This window comes from Poecile atricapillus, chromosome 2 (genome assembly GCF_030490865.1).
Source record: "Poecile atricapillus isolate bPoeAtr1 chromosome 2, bPoeAtr1.hap1, whole genome shotgun sequence".
Lineage (NCBI taxonomy): Eukaryota > Metazoa > Chordata > Aves > Passeriformes > Paridae > Poecile > Poecile atricapillus.
The window spans coordinates 92,931,726-92,947,929 of record NC_081250.1 but is presented as its reverse complement, the minus strand read 5'-3'; the positions used below and the strand labels follow the sequence as shown (position 1 = coordinate 92,947,929).

The window sequence follows — 16,204 nt, the reverse complement described above, 5'->3', positions numbered from 1 at the left end:
TGGGTAGGAGAGGTCATATTCTTGAAAAAAGGTTAGAGATAGTTAGCAATCATATAATAGATAGGGGTTATAAAAAGGACTCTCAGAAAGGCAAGGCTTCTTAGGTATCAGCTCTGTGGCCAAACTGGCATGCAGAACAGAGCTGAGCAGCAGTATTCTAGCAGCTGTTTACCCTCAAATGCCCATTCATAAACTCATTCCTGCAGTTTGCAATGATTTCTTTGCCAACTGCCTCCAGAAAAACAGTGTAATTTGTTTGTACAGGTAAGGTAGCCCAACAGCATTCTCACGTATCTCTTTCCATAGCTAGAAAGGAAAAATTGCCATCTTAATTAAATACTTGCATTAGTTTCCAGTGTTGTTTTTCTCTAGATAAACTTCTTTTGCTTTTGAAAAAGTTCATAAACAGGGACAAAGTCTGTTTAGGCAAGAGTTTATCCTGTATATTTTTCATTTCCATGGGAAATTGCTGCAGTGATAAATGAATGGGCACAAATCAGTAACATAAGACTAAAGGTAACATTTTCAGAAGTCTCAGAATGCATTTTAAAGTGTGAGTTGTCATCAAAAATGCCTGCAGCTTTGTCTGCACTGGTACTGTTACCCTTGAGGTCACTCTGGAGGCTGTCAATACCCTCCCTTTGTAGACTGGTCTCTCTGTCTCATCACCACCAGCAGCATTTTGACTGAGCTGAGAAGCTGCAGTGATGCTCGGCACCTGAGGTTAAGCCTGCCTCTACCATGTGAGTGCACCGAGCTCTGACAGTGAGGTCCACCATCAGTAAAGCCACAACTCTCTCTCCAGCTTCCAACCTAATTCCTCTCCATAAATATAGGCCAGACCTGGAGCAGACATAAGGCAAATTTTTGGGTGTCATTAATTTCATATCAAAGCTGGGACATCATCTTTTGTGTCAATGGGAAAATGGAGTGTAGATGGGAGAGGACTTGTCCTACCGCTGGGTGAAGATGCACATCAAGATGAAGCCTAAAGTGTAAAAAGCCCTCATTTTGGATGAAGCCAAGAATACTTAACAGCCTGTGGGTGAATCTCCAGAATCCCTGAAACTGTCTGTAGCATGTATGGGCACACCTCAACGAGCTTTCACCTGTTTAGTGTGTCTAATAATAGCAATGAACGCAGGACAGTGCGCAAACTGCATCCCACACTGTGAGTCCTCAACAGGCTTAGTGCTGTGCCCTCATTCCTATTGTTACTTTATTTAAGCTGGATTATAAAGCTGGTTTGGGCAAGCCTGTTTGAGCTGCCATTAAATGAAATGTGTCTGCACACTAATCCTCACAAAATATCAATGAGCAATATAGCCACCATAATTTTTTTTAATTGTAGGCTTCAAAGTAATTTAACAGCTTTTGAAAACTTTATTTCAGGTAATTAGTGCAAATAATTAATGATGAAACAACAACGGTTGCTTTCATAGTGTTAACTGCTTGTGAAAATAGGCCAAGCCCCCATTTTGTTGGGTAGAATTGACTTACCATAAGAGGAGAAATATTTTTAACTTTTTTCTTTAAATTCCCCACTGCCTCTTATCACCCAAAGTCATACCAGCTACCACCTGCAAGGCATGTTCTTGCAACAGATTGCTATATTGGTCATTTGTAGGATACTTAGCTAAAATAAAGTAGACTTTTCTGACCTAGGAACAAGTTCTTACTAGAACTTGTTGTACTTTAATAGTATTCCCTGAGAATCAATTCATAAGCCTGTTTCCTGGTTTACTATTTCCGTATGGTTGTGTTTCTAACAGAGCAGCAGAGCAATGTTTAATTCAGGGCAATCGCATTTGCTGTTTATTGAATCTAATGTTTGTTTGACTGTTTACCATGACTTTTAAATATCTTAATTAGCATAATTCACAGTAGCGCCTGTTTGGTGAACCTGGACCTTTAAGATAATAAAAAGGAACAGGCAAACTAAATATTTGCAAAAGGTGCCAGTGTCATTTAAAATAATTGTAGAACTATTTAGCTTCAGGGTTTTTTTAAATTCTACTCAGGCAACATCATTCCATCCAGATAAATCTTGAAGCTTTATGTTTCTTCCCTGATCAGACTGAAATAAAATAGTCCCATGACATATTTGGGGGAATCCCATGCAATAATATATGTGTGCCTTATATCTGTGAGGGTTGAAAGGATGAGCTGCCTCTTTAAAAAGCTTCCTTGAACCTGTATTGTTGTAGTAAGCTCTGGTAGGCGAGGGGTTGCGTGACTGCAGCAGACTCATTTGTGACCTCAGAAAAGTGGTTATGAAAGTGATCTCTTGATCAGAGGAGTAGAGCTCTGCTGCCTGCCAGACCAGCAATGCAGAAATGAGCCTCCTCCCTGCAAATCTGCCCCGGCAGGAAAAAAAGCATTCCTCTTTTGGATGCAAAGTAATGATTCCTCTGAGAAATTCTTGGGCTTAAAACAAAGTGTGCTCTAGAGTATACACTACCTCCAGTTAAAATTCACATTTTTTTAAAAACGTGCAAGATCATCTTTGCTTTTTGCCATTTGTAGTTTTCACTTTCTGCCTTAAACCTACTCCTGTTTTTCGTAGTGTGGACCTAGTATGTCTTGTTTCAGTGGTAATTTGACTTACTCTGGCAGTAAGCCACAGTGTATATCCAATGGAGATCATATTGTAACTGGTGAAAATGCAATAGAAACTAATGTTTATGTCACATGATGAGCACAAAACAGGTCTGATGAATCAGTACGTAAGAAATCACTGTTTTTCATCCAGAGACCTGAGACAGAATAAGAAGCACTAAAGTAATTTATGTATCATAGTTCTCCTTATACACACTATTCACCTGGCACTGATCACTCAGTGAAAGCTGCAATTGGCTATTACTGCCTAGAAAGTTGAAGCCATAATCCTATATGTTTCAATAAGTACAAGATTCTTGTCCTTATTCCATAAGGAATACTCATTATTTCTTTTGTAGCTTGCTTTGGGCAAGGCAGCAGGCACCTTTATAGGAGTCAGACTTGCCTGTTCAAGTCAATGACACATACAGAAAAGTTGAAACTGGAGAAAAGGTTATATTTTATTAGCTAGAACTTTGTTTCTGAAATACAGAACATTGGTTTTCCTTATCTTCAAATGGGACAAGTCTGATAAGAGCTCTGTGCCTGCCTTGTAATTTTATCACTATATCTAAATATTCTCTGATTTTAAAAATTGAAAAGCAAATCAAAGCAGGGAGAAAATTTACAGTCTTAGAGCATTTAAATATTACCTTTCCAGCCTTTTACAAAGACAAAATTTTTTATTACATTTAAAAAATTTGAAGGTCCTAATTCTGGCTGTTGACCTAGGGGCCATGTCCCTCTTAGGAAACTTAATTTCTCTGGTGCTGTATGGGAGAGAAAATGTAAGCCCACCACTGGTCTGTTTAGGGTCTTTGTCATCTGCTTGGGATCTTTTTCTGAGTACGGAACATGACTGTCAGGAAAGGCAAAGCAAAACCTTTGTGAGGAAGTGAAAAATAAAGGTTATTGTAGTAATTGAATACATTGTGTGCATGCATTTTCTGCTTCTACAGAAGGTTCCTGTTCTGCAAAGGAATTTATTTTTGGACAAACCATAGTGTCTTCTCTGTCTTATGAGGGATTCCAGTTGTGAACAATGTCCATCTGTATGAGTAGCTCTGCAGGACTAGCTTTTAAATGCATACATTAAAATATTAATGTGGATAAAAACATATTTAAGAGATCCAGAGATTTTAACATTATCAGTTTAGGCTTCTGACAGTTCAGTTTCTGACTTCTGTTGTCAGATAGTTCTTAATTTTGATCTTTTAGGTAAGATTGTCATGCTACTGTTTTTCTTCATTATTCCAAAAAGTTCTGCAGTACAGCTCAGTGTTTTAAAATTACCCTGGAATTTGACTCTGAAATAAATTTTTTAAAAACTTTTAGATAATGTCCCTGATGTTTCACTTGTCCTAATCTTGTCTCAGCATGTATTTTTACTTCCTGAAGTAGAAAATCCAACGCTTAAGGACCTCCTCTCAGGCATATTTTCCCCACAGCGCATTATGTGATTTAACTTCTCAAGGCTTCATGCAATCGATGTCATCGTGGCAGCCTCCACAGGCAGCAGAAAAGACCAAGCAGAGCAGCTCTGCCTTAGAAAGAGAGTGCTGTGTTCTGCAGGGTGTGTGTGTCTGTTGTTGTGCAGCAGTGTGCTGTGATATCCAGCCAGTTTAAAGGTGGAGATTCCCATATTTCCTTTGTCAAGCATGTTTGCTTCTTTAAAGTACACTGGAAAGCAAATGTGTCTTTGCTTTTAATATTGGATACAGTAAGGCTGCTATATAAAGCAGATATTAAAGAATTGTTCTTACAGTGTTCCCGACTCCAAAACTGTTGGATCCAGATTTGGTTTTCTGGGTAACACATGCACATCCTGTGCACTAAGGTCTCAGTGTGAATATTTTAGATGCAGTGTTTATTTCATATTAAAGGTTTCCTTTATCCTCTCCAGATCGTGTTCATTGGCTATTTTTAGACAGTCTCTTGGATGATATACTGGTCTACTGACACATGTTCTTTCAACTCTCTTCTGAGAGATACTGACTTAAATTCCTCATGAAACCAGCAGGTGTGAATTTAGCCTGTGTCTTTCCATGCAGAATGGTGCAACAAAAATTATAAAAGCACAAGAAATTGAGGAGTGGAAGCTCAGGAGATGGTCTGTTTGAATCATAGTCCTGGAAAAGAGGTTATCAAATCCAAAAAGACTAGCAAAGATCATGTAAATCTCACATGAGTTAGTCATTGTCAGGTTGCTTTAATCAAGAAAGGGGAGAGATGCTTTCGTATGCATTTTCCTAGTTGCATTTATTTTCATGCTTGATCTTCGATTTGAGTTTCTCCTTCAGTGATTGATTACTAAGTGCTCTAAATTATAGATCTAAATTGGAGGGGGTAAGATGATGCACATCTTCTGTAGCCAATAGAGACTAAATATGTTCTGATATTCTCAAAGTAAACCTGTTATCAAGAATTCATTGCATTCCTTCTGTAAGATGCAATTCTTACAATCACCTTTCCAAAAGTGGAAAAGATTCCAGTAGACTTCAATTGCTTACTTATGAACATACATAGCTTTCCTCTTAGCTGTCTTTTCAGTAAAAATGGATTTTGGTCTCATTATTTATGTTTCTGAAAAATGGTTCAGACTCAAGTTTATTTCAATAGGCTGTTTGTCACTAAAGGATGTTTTTTGTTGTTTTTGGATGCAATGAGTAGTCACAAGCTGCTCTTTCATCATATGCTTAAATTTAGTCACATACAGGCTTTCTCATAAGGTTCTGGTTTTTCTTATTGTCACTTCTGTGATATACTTTGTTTCACGTCACAGATGCTGCTATTGTGCATCTGTTGTTTATTTTCTGTCTGCAACAAATTTTGTGGCCAAGGCCATGGCATTTCAGTGAGAATATAATAACGTAAGAGATGCACTACTGTGTCACACCAGTGGTCCATCTAGTCTGGTATTCTCATCTTCAAAATTACTGGTTTTTGTCTACTTTAAAGCATTCTTGTGCTGGTGTTACAGGGCACTTCACAACAACAGTCCTCTTATTGTGGGGTTGGGCAAACAGCAGTCCTGCATTCAGTTTATCCATTGACCTTATAATTTTGTGAACCTCTGTTATATCTCACCTCATCCTTCTCAGTAAAAAGTCACAGCCATTTTAGCCTCTCCTCAAAGGGCAACTGCCTCTGCTGTGGACATCAGTGTCCATTGATGTATTATTTTCATTGGGAGAATCAATTCTGAGAAAATGGTCTAATAACAATGAAAAAGTATGAGCCATATCAAAAGAGGACAACACTCTTGGGCCATAGAGAGTGAAAACACTGAGAATTCAGAGGATATAGAGAACCCATTTCTTAAATTATATCCGGACAAGGGAAAAGATGATCAGCTATTCATACAAGAAGCCATTATGAAGGATGTTTTGAAGAATGGGGAAACTCTTGAAGTATATTTGATAGGTCATATGGTCCATAGATCCTAGAATCAATGTGTCCTGATGTGCTGTTCCTGGGATTATATATCTATATCATGATCAGTGGCATTTGCTGAGATCCCATAGATCCCACTCAAGCAATCAGGGTGTAACAGGTCAGAACACACTGCAATACACTTAAGGCTAATTGTGGATCTGTTTGGTGAAGTCATGAATGAAAATATAAAGCTACATCTATTGTACATTCTGAGGTCCTTAACTCTGGAACTAACCAATGTTAAACAGACTTTCTAAATACAGTACAGTTCTCTGAAATTATTTTTTTTTACCCTAAACTTATGCTGGATATCATGATTCTGATTAATAGACATGTAATTTAAAAACTTAAAGGTGTAAGGAAGAAGCATTGGAATCATCTTAATTTTTTGTGAATGATGTGGGTATTGATTTCAAAGTGGAATAAGTAGTCTGCAGATTTCTTACTCATGGTTACTGATAACTCAGGCTTGCAATCCATTTTGTAGTTTGAGGGAATAACCCATTTTTACTTACCTTTTATGTGTTTATTCAGAAGGGTGTGCAAGCAAATACTCAAACAAGCTAGCATATTACAGCTTAATTAAAGAATGGAATAGTACACAGATAAAATTAAGGCCCCAGGACTGAACCTACAAATGAATAAGTTTCCGTGATCAAATCATCATATTTAATGTAGTAGAAAATAAAATGAAATTGTGGAGACAAACAGGAAGACTGTTACTTGAAATAAGTCTTATATCTTGGGGTAATTTCAGAGGACTGCATGTCTTCAGCAGTCTTGTAGCCAATATAGTCTACCAGACCAACTGATAGCTCAAATATTTACTCACAGCGATGCAAACAGATCTCTGAAATATCTCCTTTGCCAAGGCACAATGTAGGGCTGTCTGTTGGGGAGATCATCTGTTGAGTCATATGAAGAGAGAAAGGTTGCAACAGTAAGCTACAGAGAAGAAATGTGTTTTCTAGACAAGTTCTTTTGAGCCTGTTGTTTGTATAGTTAGCACGCAATTTCTTTCATGTGGAGCTTTTCTTTGGATCTGTGATCCCTCAAAAATTATGGGATAGGGGAGATGTTATAGTCCCAGACTACATTTAAATTTGACATACAAGTGTGATTTCTTATGAGATACAGATAGAATAAACCAGTAAAAAACAAAGGAAGAGTTAATAACTTATTTTGCATATTCTCCATATATATGCACATTTTATAAAAGCCACTTTACCATTCTCAACTTTTCTTAAATTATCCTACACTTTTACAAACCAAGAATTGTGAACACAGGACATGTCCATCCAGAATTTTACCTAATGTTGATTCACCTAAAACATTAAGCTGCTCCTCATCTTACAAAATTAATCCTGTTTGTAATTAAATAATGAAAGCTTTCCTGGAGGGAATGAGAAAGGTCCATTGCTAGGAATACTCAAAAACTGAGTAGCCTCCCTAGCTGAAGTTAGCTCTGTGTTAGGGTGAGACAGACCAGATGACCTACAAAGGTGCCTTCCAACCTACAACTTCCTAAGTTTTTCTGATTCCCTATCCTGACTCACTTAACAGACCTGGGCTCCCCACAGGTGAACCACTTTCCTAAATCTTCACAGAACTCCTTGCACTGCAGCACTGAACATTTGCAGGCAAATCTTTTCAGGTTCTCATGTAAACTCTATTTCCCAAAGGCACACAGACCTCTTTTTCACATGCAAGAAGAAAAATACCCTGAGCTAGTGACCTCTGTAAGAAGTCCTCGGTTTGTGCGTCTTCTTTCACCTGCACCTAGACTCTGATGCTGCCTTTTTGCTGGACTACTCGGTGCTGCTTGCCCTGGCATCCCACTGCATCCCAAGGACTGTCGATCATGAGTTCCAACCCCAAACCGATTCTGTTCCCTACACAACCTTGCTCAACAGTCAGGTCAAGAGGCAAAAGATGAGACTGATGGATTTTAGAGGGCAAGAGTGAAGAAGATAGTGGATGTTTTTCTGGGAACTGGAGGAAAGAACACCAGGACTTCCCCAAGGCAAGAGGCTTGTCCTACTCCCTTTTTTGCCTGCTGGGAACCCTGTCTGAGATTTCATCCTTAACATATTGTCAGATCACCACTAAGTTTTCTAATGAGCCTGATCTCTCAGAGCTGATGTTTGTAGAAAGACTTATAGGAATGCCAGCCTTTTTCCTCTTTTTTCTGTATTTCTGTAGAAATAATTTCCACGTGTACTTTTATGCACAGACAGTGCTGGCAGCTGGATTACTGTTTTAGAAAGTTTATCTGCTCTTCAATGATATCTGAAAACACAAAACCCTCCAGTGGAATATAGTGAAACCGACCGTACCGATGATCGCTCCGGCAGAGTATTTTACTGTATGCAAAGGGATTTGACTTCGGGGAAACACTCTTCACAGCGGGCACAGCGGGCTTTCTCCCTTCTCCCTTCTGCACGAGAGTTATTTTCTGATCCTTTACTCTAAGCTCCTTTGCTTTTTTTAGGCAACTTCCAGATATCTGATACAGTATATAATGAGGAATTAGGTTCCATTACACGAAGGCTTAACCTTCTCGAAAAGCATTCAGCGCTTGCCAGGAGTCATCAATATTTAACAGCTGTTGTTATTATGAAATACTTCACAGGGTAATGCGGCTCGTCTGCTCGCACGCAAGGGTTTGAACGGCGGCCAGGCCCCTGTCAGAGCCGCCGGCAGATTGACAGGCGGCGGGGCTTGCGTGACAGCGGGGCCGGGGTTAGTCAGCACTCTGCCTCCTCCGCAGCGGGCACTTCTCCTCCCCCTCGCCCGCCTTCAAAAGGGCTCCTCCGGACGCGCTGCGACACCGGCTGGGGGCTCAGGGCCGCCAGCCCCGGGGAGAGGAGGGCAGCCCGGCCAGGGCATCTCTTTGATGCCCCTCTAGCATGGATGAGGCTCGCTGGGAAAGGGGAGCAGTGGTTCTGGAAGAAAGAGCGGATGGGATCTGGAAAGCAAAAGGGTTCGGTTTGTACCTTAAATAAATGTCATGCTGTACTCGAGAAACTTCAAAGGGAAGTCAGATTTCAAAGCATCTCTTAAGAAGAAGCAGACTGAGAAAACCGCCAAGTTGGGAAGAAAAACTCTGCGTTACTGCTAGCGTAATTTCATCTGGCGTTCTGGTAGCCTCCGCAACAGGACCAAGCACCATACAGCTTTTATTCAGCCTTTATGCATTTTGGTGATAATCTCTTTCCCAAAGCATTTGTACAACCTGTGTGCTGTGGCCTTTCAGAGTGCAAATGTCCCTTCCATGTTGTTCAGCAATGTATGACAACTGTTCCTTACGCTGTGCGCTTTTTAATTTTAGTGTTCATCTAATGACCCCCATCCTAGCTGTCACTCGGTGTTCTCTGTAACACAGCCAGAGGAAACAGACCATTTCAGTTCATGCCTCTAGGTTTGTTAAGCAGAATTGCTCGTACTGAGTGTTTCCGAGTCAATTTGCTTTGTTTTCTTAGTATTCAGAGTAACACGCATAGCTGATTCTTCCTGCAGCTAGAAGATCCAGGAAGAGAGACCCTGTTCTCACTTCCTTTCGAGTAACACTTACCAAACATAAGATTTGCACGCTTAAAGCAGTGTCTCTGAACCTGCAGTCTGGATTCGGCTATTTTCATCCACCTGTTTTAAGAAACAATTTATCCCCTGGGCATCGTTGGAGAGAACCAGTAGTCCTTGTAGGAGGGCTTGAAACGGGTTCACCAGCCTGAATCTGAAGAATACTGTGTGGTCCCCTTCCTACACGCCAAACGAACCCTGGCAAGGTGTTCAGTTCAGAAGCAGCATCCCTTCACTGCTCACTTCTTGCCTGTGCTGTTGCTTGATGCTGGCACCTGGGGCAGCTGCAATGCAGTTTGCCCTCATGTTAGTCTGTTACACAGCCTAACTTGGCAGATAATTTTCCTGATTATTTTCTGAAGAATGAAGGCTGTGACTGTGCAGGATGAGGTACAGAAGCACTCTGGAGAATGTAATCCCATGGGTTTAAAAAGTATGGTTTTATGAGACTCCTGAAATCTCTATCCCTTTGAATTAAAGAGTATCCTGCAATGAATAAATGTTCTGTTATTTCTGGGGGAAAGGGAACGGCTGGCTTCATAATGCTTCTATAGACTGTGCTAGGCAGCTTTTCTCTTCTTTGCAATATTCCAGATTTGGTTTTCAAGCCAAGGTGTTTGCAAATGCAGATAGCAAAGCTCCTATCAGAACCGGAGGCTTAAAAGAGTTTTTACATTGTTCTGGGCAGAGACAGTGCAGCTGTGAAAGGCTCAACAGCCCTGAGACTGTCCCATAATCATTTAACCAATCTTGTAGTTTCCTCTGTGGACTTTTTTCCTCCATTAATTTACTGTCAATTCTAAACTCTGCATTATTTTTTTTGGTTTCCACTCCTTTCACTGCTTTCAGATTAGAAATCGAAGTAATATCCTCAGATCTTTTACCTGTCTTACAGGAAATTGCATTGGCCGTTTTATTTCTTTTCTTTTTTCTCTCTCCTCTTCTTCTTTCTAGTCCCCTTTACCCTGTATATTTCCACAGTGTTGTCCTTTGTAAGGCCCAGCATTTCCAGACCTGTTGGCTTTTAATGTTACTTGGGACTGCACCATGCACAGTGGATTTCATGACCTTGCAAAACTGTCAGCCCTGGTACATATATCTCTGGTATTTATCATTCTGTGGTATCAATATGCTCATTCATCTTCTTTGGCAGAACAGCTCCATCTTCTGTTTTATTTCATGTTCTGGAAGTGCAGGCTCAATACACTGTGCTCAGAAATTGGTCTCTGATGTTTCCTCTTCCCATCTCTTCAGTTTGCTGGTTTTGAACCTAATGGATGAGCACTCTGTGCTGTCAAAAGGGTTGCCTCTCCTATAGAGAGCAGTCCAAAGCACCCTAAAGCTGAAGTTCTTTTTTTTTTTTTTTTATTTGTTTTTTTTAGCCAGCAGCATTCATTAGGCTGGCTGCAGTATCAACTTTTCTCTTGCACCATTCTTGATACACGGGAACTCCATCAGCCCATTTCCCCCTCAGGTCACTGAGTCATCCTTTGCTGTTTTTTATTTTTCAGCTTTCCGCAATTTGCTCCTCCCTGCCTACCAGAGACAGTGCTCCTACATTCTTCAAGCTCTCATTTGTTTTCATCATCATAGGCTTCGCTGTTGCTCCAGAGGGACACCATTTTATGAGATGTCTAAGCTTGATCACAGCTGTCTTGGCATCAGGGTCTTTTCTATCAAGCTTCCCATCATAACCAATACTTGCTGTCCTGTTCTCTCTCATGATTCTTGGTGGTGACAGGGGTATTGTTAGACTGTTCTGTTTTCTTTTCCCTGTTTTTCTGCCTAGTCAGATAACATCTCGCAAGTTTCCCTCATCTGCCTGTCGTGTCTTGCTTTTCCTCCTCCTCATTTCTTTCAGGATCTGTGTGATTTTCTGCCTGTCTTGCTCTGCTTTCCCCAGGTGAGAGTCTATCACCAGCACCTCTCTTCTGAGGTGTCAGTGCAGTATCAGCCCAGTTGTGGGTGGATTAATCAAGTATTTCCAGTGTGGGGAGGCAGAAGGAGAGTAAGCAGTGAGCGACAGCTCTGCTGCCCTGGGCGCAAGGAACAAACATTCCCATCTTTGAGAAGCATTCACTTCTTGGAGCAGTGGTGTTCTTTGTCTTTCTTTGATGGTGCAGGGGGTCTCCTTGCAGTCAGGCCAGTGAGAAGGGCGGGCTATGAAACACTTGTGTGTGGCCTAACATATGGGTGACTCTAACTGGCAAAATAACATTAAAATACTTTCCATTCGGAGATGGAATTTATAGTAGCCAGACGAGTTGCAGAACAAACATTTCTTGTGCTTCTGCTGCTGTGTTTGTATGAGCCTGAAGGCTAACAAGCAGGCAGGGAGCTCTGGCCCGCTCAGTTGGGTAAAATAATAGTTTCCACTAACGATGAAGTTCGAACGGATGGAATTTTCACAACACCAAAAGAGCGCATCAAAGAAATAAACCTTCATTTCCTCTCACTCCTCCCTGTCTGTCCTTTAACCTGAGCAAAGACGGCAAACCACCATGTCAGTAATTACAAAAACATCTTTTCTGAGGAGGGAAACTCTGGAAGAGGCCATTGGAATGGGGGTTGGGCTTTTAAAAATTGTCAAAAGGTATTTAAAAGACATGTGGATGTAGCACTTAGGGACATGGTTTAGTGGCAGACTTGGCAGTGCTGGGTTAGTGGTTGGACTTGATGATCTTAAGGGACTTTTTCAACTTAAATGAACCTATGCTTCTATGTCTGTTCTTATAGACAGGCCTAGCAGAAGGTCTAGCTGATCGGGGGAAAAAAGCAACCATTTCCTATTAACTTAAAGGGCACACCAAAATGAAAATGCAGATTTAAGAATCTGTATATTCTATTCACAGCATCCTAGCTTGCAAGTCTGAAATCCCAAAATTGTTTTGGCTGGAAAATATAGGTAGGGATCTGTTTAAAGCAGCTTGGGATTTTCAGGATGTGTTTTCCCATGCCCAGGGGAGGGATTTATTACATCTAATTATATATTTGAGATAATTGCTTTGGGGTAATGACCGACATTAACACTTTCAGCAAATATTTACAATGTAAGCTAAAAACCATCACAAATATTTAGTTGGTGTGATTCTGAGTTGCCATTGTGCACTGTAAAATGCTGACATATCCTGCCCCTTACTAGGCTATTAAATTGATAAGGAGCTCTTGCACAGGCTCAGGAGATTTAGAGGCTTGCTGTTTCCCTCCTCTTCTTATTCTGGTTTAGTACAAATTATTTCTGCCATCTAAACCCTTTCCGGTGGGGGGAGGTTTTATTTTTTTATTGGTTGGGTAGTTGGGATTTTTGGGTTTTTTTTGGTGTGGGTTTGGCTTTTTTTCCAGAGAGGTGTTTTTTTGTTTTATTAACCATCTCTGGCCATGGCTGTTCCTGCTCCCCTTTAGCTTGAAGGGAAAATGTGTATCAGACGTCCCAGATAATATCACTGGGATACTCTCCTCTCTCATTCTCTCCAAGAAAAGGAGAAAAACCAGAAAACTCGATTTCTGTTTGCTACCAGGATATATATATGGCCCTTCTCTGGAAATAGAGTGAAACTGACTTAATTTTTACTGATCAAGTGATAAAAGACAGGTTCCTGTTGTACTCCCTAGGTGATGCTGAAGCCCAATAATCATGTGGTGCCAGCCTAAACAGAAATTCTTTCAGTATCCCCAGAAATGGGATTGTATTTCAGCGATTTTTCTGCAAGATATATTGACAGGAAGAAGTTGAGCATTCAAAGATATTTGAGATCAAGCATGTGAAGGAAGAGCACTCACCAGCTGAATTTCCTATGAAAACTTAATCGGGAATAAGCTTTTCCCCCTATTATTAGGAAAAATATATGGAATTTTAATCTAGAATGAGGACTATTAATGAATTTCATGTAGTCAATGACCCGCTAGAAACAAACTTTAAAACTGAGTAAAAATGAAACAGTTTAACAACATTCCCTTGAATCTTACAGTCAGGCTGAAATTTGTAGATGTGAACTGGGTAAAGTTGGACAAAAAATAATCTGATGTCAAGGAGGTCAGCACTGAAAATAAGAAACTTATTCACTCCCTTTTCTTCTGAGCTATATAGACATTTCTCTGTATTGTCATAATACATATTTTCATAAACAAAACAACTTGCTAACTTTCTTTTGTTTCTTTCCTGTGGGTTTTGGTGGTTGCTTTATGCAGAGTAGACTAATGGAAAAAATATGTTCAATAAAAAATGTGATAGATATTTCATATAAAAAACATCTGGACTGCAAAATATGTATCTATCTCCAGCACAATGAGAAAAAAAAGAAAAGAAAGTTGTCGGTAACCAAGATCCAGACCACAAAGACAGTAACCACCAATTAAATTCAATGCATGTTAAATGCCTAAACAAGAATTTTAGTTGTGACCCTAATCGTTATGATTTCTAAACTGATGATAACTCTTTCCAACAGCCATTCAAGAAAAGCACTTTAAGAAGCAAGTTGGCCAAACGATAAAAGAAGACAATATATCTAATAAGACTGCTGTACAAGAAGGTGGACTTCTACTAGAAGTAAGTGAAAAAATGCTGGGGTTTTTTTTCTGGCTGTAAGTTATTCAGTTTGATGATCTATTTGGGCTGATGATTTTGTCTCAGCTTTGAACAGTCTTTGTGGGAGTCTTTCAAAAGCCACACTTGTAAATGCTTCTTGCAAGAGCAAGACTGGCAGTCGTGACAGTCACAATCACTGTCTATTTGGGCAATTGCACCTTGCACCCTTGCTTGCACCCTTGAAATTACCAGTGAAATCCAGCAGGCCAGTTCACAGCTCTTCTTCACTTGTAGGTTTATTTTACTTGGCCCACATTTTGAGGATGTCAACATGAGCTTTCCTGGTTTCTGATCTGAGCTGAGAATACACTAGGATATTTTAATTTATCCTACTTCCTCAACTCTGTGCTCTGCACACACACCGTGTCAGCAAAAGTTATCCCTTCTGAGTATTTGTATCCCCTTTAGGCTGATTTGATATTGGCAGAGCAGCATAAAGGGGCCATGCTGTTACTGAGAATTGGATCCATTCATTTAAAGGAAGAATTAATACTTCTGTGAACTACTGAACCAGCCTAGAGCCCAGCAGTCCATCCCAGATACATCTGCATTTCAAACACATGATGTAATAGTGCCTTTTATACATTGAGGTCCTTGTAAATTCCTATGTGATTAAGATTACACATGTACAGTTGTTTTAGATAGGATATCATTCATGGTATAAAAATTGTATTTAATGACAGCCCTGAGATGCATGTAAATGTAAATTAAATAGGAGCCTCCAACAAATAATTGCTGAATACTATTAAATTAAAACACATTTTAGTAGGAGATCCAATACCAAAAGTTACTCAACTCCATTCTATGGAATGGAAACTGGAACCCTGCTTTCCTTTCTCTTAATATTTCAGAAGATTTTAATTTTAGATTTCAAAAGAAGTAACCGAGAGGCATCTGATTAATTACTGATACTGCCAAAGCAAGATGTTTGGCTGTCAGGTGTTATTTTGCAGCCACCTCCATTCTCAATGAATAGGGAATACGGGGTGTAGAATAAATGATAAATATGGTGAGTGTCTAAATTTTAATGAGGGTCTCCTATAATTAGTCTGTGTTTTGTTGTGTGTACATTACATGCCCACAAGTTATAATCATTAAGCATCCTCAAAATGACTGCTGTGAGTACACAGGGAGAACACTGGCACACAGTTTTGGGCAGGTTACAAGAGACTGCTATTGCTAAATATGCTCTGCTTACTGCAGGGTATGCAGAAGTCATGTTCCTTCTGAATACAGGGGAGGTATTTTATCCTGGATCATACTTAGAGTGGATCATTAACCAGATGATTAAGTGCATGTTAATATGAAGGTACTTGCCAGGCTTCATTTATGGGCATGTTTGACGTAGAATAAGAGGGTGAGTTTTCCTTAGGGCTTCTCAGGAATGTTCTCTGAGGACTGAGTTTGGCTCAGATCCTCATTCAGTGGTTATGGCACATGAAGAAAAGTGGGTTTTTATGTTGTTCAACCAAATTCACCATGTTGGTTATTAGGAACTCTGGGATTTTAACTAAATATCACATTTCTGATTCTTTCCAAGTAGAAGCAAACTGTGGTTGCTACTCTTTGTATATTGACTTGTGATTCTGACCGCTTTATTTGCTCTCAAAATATATTTTTCAGCTGTTGAAAGCCACTTTCTGTGTCATGACAACACCTTGCACTGTGCAACCTCTGCTAGATGTTCTATATTATACTAAACAGAATAACCTGAATCACCAAAATATTCATGAATAATACTGTTCCTGAGTGCAATGTTAATGGAAAATCAAGAATAATTGCTATTATTTTTTTTCTAGTGGGTATAGTCACTCTAGTTTATGTATGGAGAGAAATATGGGATAACAAGTACCTAACTGCTGGTAAATAGTGTATCTGGGACTCTTGAGTCTTGGAACAATGCAGCATTTCCCCTTTCAGCCTGAAAGAAAACAATGGAATTAGGCTGTCTTCAAAATATGTTTAAAATGTTTTTTATTTCTAAAGGCTTCTGCCACAACATGT

The 16,204-nt window shown here is 39.8% G+C and overlaps 1 protein-coding gene across 1 annotated transcript in view; it reads left to right on the top strand.

Moving 5' to 3' along the window:
- The window catches only part of AHRR (aryl hydrocarbon receptor repressor), an 84,158-nt gene that overhangs the window by 43,622 nt on the left and 24,332 nt on the right, over positions 1–16,204 (top strand). Inside the window, exon 4 of the mRNA XM_058832593.1 lies at positions 14,061–14,161. Coding sequence (XP_058688576.1) covers positions 14,061–14,161 — 101 coding nt within the window. The remainder of the gene's footprint in view (positions 1–14,060; positions 14,162–16,204) is intronic.